The sequence below is a fragment of the Talaromyces rugulosus genome, chromosome IV, assembly GCF_013368755.1.
Source record: "Talaromyces rugulosus chromosome IV, complete sequence".
Lineage (NCBI taxonomy): Eukaryota > Fungi > Ascomycota > Eurotiomycetes > Eurotiales > Trichocomaceae > Talaromyces > Talaromyces rugulosus.
The window spans coordinates 3371180-3376985 of NC_049564.1; the positions used below are offsets into that span (position 1 = coordinate 3371180).

At 43.5% G+C, this 5806-nt stretch overlaps 2 protein-coding genes across 2 annotated transcripts; both read left to right on the top strand.

Annotated features, from left to right (window-relative positions):
- Nucleotides 1-455: 455 nt before the first annotated feature.
- Nucleotides 456-1478, top strand: TRUGW13939_07928 (uncharacterized protein; the record flags this gene model as incomplete). The annotated part of the gene is made up of 3 exons (XM_035491064.1): nt 456-655; nt 725-989; nt 1017-1478. 3 exons carry the CDS (start codon nt 456-458, stop codon nt 1476-1478), a joined length of 927 nt encoding a protein of 308 aa, XP_035346957.1.
- Nucleotides 1479-3718: 2240 nt separating this feature from the next.
- TRUGW13939_07929 (uncharacterized protein) lies at nt 3719-5492 on the top strand (the record flags this gene model as incomplete). The annotated part of the gene is made up of 2 exons (XM_035491065.1): nt 3719-4543; nt 4602-5492. The coding sequence occupies 2 exons, from the start codon at nt 3719-3721 to the stop codon at nt 5490-5492; spliced, it is 1716 nt and encodes a 571-aa protein (XP_035346958.1).
- Nucleotides 5493-5806: the final 314 nt, after the last annotated feature.

Consider the following 5806-nt stretch of genomic DNA (forward strand, 5'->3'; position numbering starts at 1 on the left):
CCGAGCTTTGGTGGTATGGGCAAAAGAACTGCCTAGAAGGACTGTAGGGCTTAATTAATAATTAGGCCCGGGCAGTTACAGGTATGCTGAAGTCTATCCTGTTAAGACTGCTTATAAAGGAGGCAGCTTTGGAACCAGTAGAAGCTTTATTAGATAGTAAACAACAGCGGTATGCCCTGAGACTTCTAGGACTTTTCTAGGGGCATCCAGCAGCAGAAATACTCTCTATAACGCTTAGGGAGGGAGACGTTTATGTATAGTCTGAAGAGTAGCCACTAGAAGACTGAGCTTAGGCAATATTAACCTGCTGAGGCCCTTGGAAGCTGGGCATAGGCCTGGTCTGTAGGCTATGAGAGGCCTTGACTACTGACTCCTCCCAGGGCTTTGAGTATACAATAAAGCTTGGTAATAGGTCTATACCACTAGATTTCAGGATAGACTTTTCTGAAACCGCTATGCAATTAGCCTCAGACCCTCTAAATAGGATAGGAAACACTGACCTTTACTTAGACGGTTCTAGATTAGATAATCAGCATGTAGGCGCTGCAGTAGCTTATAAGCCATTTATTAGTCTCTGGAGATCGCGTCTAGCTTTTCTAGGCGCAGGCTTCGAAGTCTTTGATGCAGAACTAATAGGAGTAGTCGAAACCCTAGAGTAGGCGCTGGTAGAGAATCTTATAAGGCCAATTAAGGTGTTTTTAGATGCCCAGACCGCTATAAGCAGGCTCCAGTATACCCGGCCTGGCCCAGGGCAAGCCCTAGCGCTGCGGGCACACGACCTAGCCGGGGAACTACAGGCTACTGGCCGCAGGGTTACCATATGCTGGGTGCCAGGCCATAAAGGGGTCCTAGGCAACGAGGAGGCTGATAAGGCCGCTAAGAAAGCTGTAGGGAGGCCCTGTACAGGCAAGTACTTAGGCATCTCACTAGCCTATGCCCGGCGGGCATGCACCGAGACTTATAGCGCTATCAAGGCCAACTGGCTTACTGTAAAGCTTGCAAGACGCACCCAATAGGTAGGCCAGGCCTACCAACCCCCCCGGGGATGGAAGCTTGACCCAATAGTGGCAAGCACCCCCAAGCACCTGGCGCGGCGGTATTACCAATTCAAGACCGGCCACACCCCAATCGGGGCCTATCTGCACCGAATCAAGGCCCGAGACTCCCCTAATTGCTTGGGGTGCTCTAGGGGGACTGAGACGGTAAGACACCTTCTTACAAACTGTCGACAGTGGTGCCACCAGCGGGAAAAACTATATGCCGGCTTGGCCGAAGCGGGGGTAAAGGCCCCGCAGGATAGCGAGCAGTGCCCCGAAGCACGCCTATTCCAGGACCCAAAGGCCACTACAGCGCTGCTGGCGTTTATAGGGGCCATTAGGGAGCGAGAGGATAACCAACAGGCCTGGGAGCAGGCCTATAAGACTGATAATTGGGGCATTGAGGCCCTGGATGAGGGAGAGCGAGAGGGGGAAGGATAGCGGGCAGGGGCGGCCCGCTATTGTAGGCAACGCCCAAACGTTAGTGGCCATAAGGAGGGGGTAGTGGTTGCCACCCACTATAAGCCCCCGAATCGTCCTGCGCATATAAGCGGCATGGGGTGAGGAAAGTGCAAGATACCTTGAAAGCCTGGATCCAATGGGGGTAGAGGCACCGGCTTATGGGGGGCAACCCCTATAAGCAGGCCTAATCCACACGAATCGCTGTCTGTCATAGCCTAGGGCTCGGTATAGACGTTAAATTTGATTAAATAATAATAATAATAATTAAAGCCTTGGATAAGAGGGAATAAGAGAGAAAAGAATAACAGACAGAGGTAGCCCACTATTATAGATAATATCTAAATATTAGTAACTATAAGAAAGAGATAGTGGTTGCTATCTATTATAAGTCTCTAAATCGTTCTATACATATAAGTAATATAAAGTAAAGAAAGTATAAGATATCTTAAAAGCCTGGATCTAATAGGGGTAGAAGCACTGACTTATGGGAGGCAACCTTTATAAACAGGCCTAATCCACACGAATCGCTATCTGTCATAGCCTAGGGCTCGGTATAGACGTTAAATTTGATTAAATAAATAAATAAATCCTAAGTTTATTAAATATCTAATTATTTAGTAGCTTAGTAATTAACTAATTAAAAAGTAAATAAAGTAAATTATATTAATTAAACAGCTTATTAACTGACTTTAATATAATAAGTAAAGATAATATAATTTTATATATACTTATACATTCTATAGTTATGATTTATTCTTAATTCCTAGACTACATTAAATAAGGTTTACCTTTATAATTAAAGCTATATATAATTTTTATAGTAGAAATAATCTCTATAGTAAATCTAATCTTGTTAAAATTCTAAATATTATCTTTAACAATCCTATACTTAGTAAAAGCGCGTGTAAGATTATTAAAAAAACTATTTATAAATTATTAAATCCTTATATAAAGTATATTTATAGTTATATTTATAAATATAATAAATCTTAAAATTTTATTAATATTTTAAATAATTACTTACTTAATATTTACTAACAATAGATAGTAAATTAATAGAATTATATTTAGTAAGTAATTAGTTATAAATTTTATTATTAAAAGCCTAATAGAGCAGCTATATTTATCTATAAAAATAATCTACTTATAAAGTAATATTTCCTTAGTTTTTAATAATTTAATGTTATAGGTATATTTATATAAGTATTAAAAGCGACTGCTATATCTATTTTAAAGTGTTAATCTTAGAATATTGAAAAGACATATTACTTCGCGTATATTAATAATTTGGCTTTTTTTTAACGCGTTTATAGTAAGCTGAAGTCTATTTTTATTATTTAAGGGATTTTTCACAGCGTTCTGAGGCATATTGCTGTGTTGGTGCGATTTTCAAATATGTGTAGGGTGGAAAGTGGGAGAAAATTGAGGGGGTGGCCGAGATGGCTTATGTGGCCGACGGGGGTTATAAAATACGTTAATTCTCCTGTAATCCCAGAGCCCAAAACTGGCACAGCCATCCTAGAGGATCAAGTGTGCCCGACCCACTTCGCCCCAGAAATTGACCAGTAGAAGTTCATGTCTTAAGTTATAGACGCTAAGTAGCTGTCTATGACTTAGAATATTCAACCCTGGTAACTTGATTCGCTCACTTCATATTAATTAAAAAATTTCCTTGGACAGGAATGAAACGCTGCGGTATTGCGCGCGCGTAGATGCAAGACCGTAGGGAAGCCCATGGTAGAGCGGACATGCTCTTGGCAGCCCCACTGGAGGGGTCAGACAAGTGCTATGTCGAAAAGCACTCACTGTCTGAGGTCTATGTCGGGTTAACGGCTACTTTTAGTAAGACGAAGGCGCTTATGTCTAGTCCAATAGGTATTGGCTGCAAAGAGTTAAATTGGCTCCTATATGCATTATACAAGAATTAATGGAGAGGTCTGGCTTAATGTAGGCAGCAGCGGATCTGCATTCTGCACCAACAGTCCAACACAACTAAAAGTTACTAGTCGTTGTTGATAGTCATGTTATGGCTAGGCAGTCGTTTTCAAATACGTAATAACGGCTTTACGACTTCTGGGCTGTGGTTTCTTTTTTTAAAGTCTATAACAATTAATTTGGATATAAATATCAGCCTCTTGCTGCATTCTTATGCTGAATTCTCCTCCTCAAGCATCATTCTTTGTAATTTTTACACTGATCTATTATCTCTATTTACAATCATGCGGAAGCCTACACTTCAGGATATTTTCTTCGCTGCATGGCTGGTAGACCTAACCGTGGCTGCGCCCCTACAGGAAAGTCAAAGCATCGAGGACTTCGACTGGTCTTCAATCACCCCAACTGAGCAGCTCGAATATCACCAATGCGGTGACGGTTACAAATGCGCTCGATTGAAGGTTCCTCTTGACTGGACAAATGCTTCCAACTCGTCCCAGTCTGTTGCCATCGCCATCGTTACCCTTCCGGCGACAGTCCCTAATACAGACCCGTCCTTTGGGGGAACCATCCTCATCAACCCCGGCGGTCCGTCCGGATCTGGAACGGACATGGCCATCGAACTCGGGCATTATTTGCAGGGAGTCGTTGACGGCGAGAGACACTATGAGATCCTGGGTTTTGACCCTCGAGGTGTCGCTTTTAGCACTCCTCGTGCTGACTGCTACAACGGCAATGAAATTCGTCGCACAGCCGATCAGGTTCAAGCCGCAGGAATCCCTTCCCCAGATTCTGGGTCTACAGCTCTGAACTATTTGTACCAGAGTCACGCAGCGGTTTCAGAGTTGTGTGCCGAGGCGGGAGATGACAGCATTTTTGCACACATGTCCACAGCATCAGTGGCGCGAGACATGTTAGAGATCGTCGACCGAGTGAACGAGCTGAAACATAATTCCTCTACCCGGGCTAACTCGGAGGAGCCAAAGCTTCAATATCTAGGTGTCTCATATGGGACATTCCTTGGAAATACTTTTGCCTCCATGTTCCCCAATCGTGTTGGGCGAATGGTTATTGATGGAGTCGAGGATCCCCATGACTATATCAAGGGTGTAAGTATCCGATGCATCTTTTGATCTATTGATTAGAATGGCTGATTAGTATTTCAAGACGTGGGAGAAGAATTTGAACGACTTTGAGAAGGTTCTAGACCACTTCTACCAAACGTGTTTCGAGGCGGGCAGTGACTGCCTCTTGAAGAAGGACTCGGATAAAAATGCCTCTGCAATTCGAGAACGCATAGATTCTTTCCTCAGCAGTCTCGAGAACTCGCCTGTCCCTACTGTATATGAAGGCCGTACCCGCCTAGTGACTTCACTCCTTGTCCGCACTATGATCCATGACTCTCTTTACGACCCCATTAACCGGTACGATCCACTTTCAGCACTCTTGGCCTCATCTCTCACCGGGGACCACACTCTACTGCTTCAAAACTCGACCGTGGAGCTTGAAAGTGCTTGCCAAATAAAAAATGAAACATACCCCGCCAATTACACTTGGGCCAACGATGCAGGGTCAAGTATCCTATGCGGAGACTCTGCCTTTGACGCAGGTGACCGCAACATAACCTGGGCAAGAGACTTGGTGGACTTTCTTTACGAACAGTCTCCAACGGCTGGCGAGGATTGGACTAAACTCCCTCTGTGCTGTATTGGATGGAAATACAAACCGAACTTTGTCTTCAGGGGACCCTTTGGCAGTTCAATGGGGAAAAACAACACTTCAAATGCACCACTTCTAGTTCTATCAACTAGATACGACCATGCAACTCCCTTGGCCAACGCGTTTGCAGTTTCAAAGAGTCATGCCGGCTCCACGGTTGTGGTGCAGGAGTCGTGGGGACATACTGCTCTTCTTACATCCAGGAGCAACTGCACGGCAGGAATTGTGAAGGAGTATTTCGCCACCGGAAAGCTCCCACAGGAGGGCACTGTCTGCGAACAGGATTGTGTGCCTTCAATTCCTTTAAAACCCTGTCCGGGCTTACCAGGTTACGCCTGAGTGGGTTTTTATTTGAGTGTAAATAGATAGTATCTAAAGAAACTAAATAAGTATGAAATACAAATAATTTCCTATTTAAATTTAATATAGTTTAAATATTAGTATATACCTATTTTTAAGACTATCTCTGGTCTATATTGTGTTATTCTGAGGATACTATATAGAGAGCAGGCAAGAATTGGATTCGGCAGTAAAGCTATGGTTCGCTAGGTAGTCAAACTGATTGCTGACTGTTACGGTCTGGATGCAGGAGGTTCAGAAAAGCAAGGGCATGGTTTGATTTCCAATAAAGGCGACAACTAAGGAAAACTATC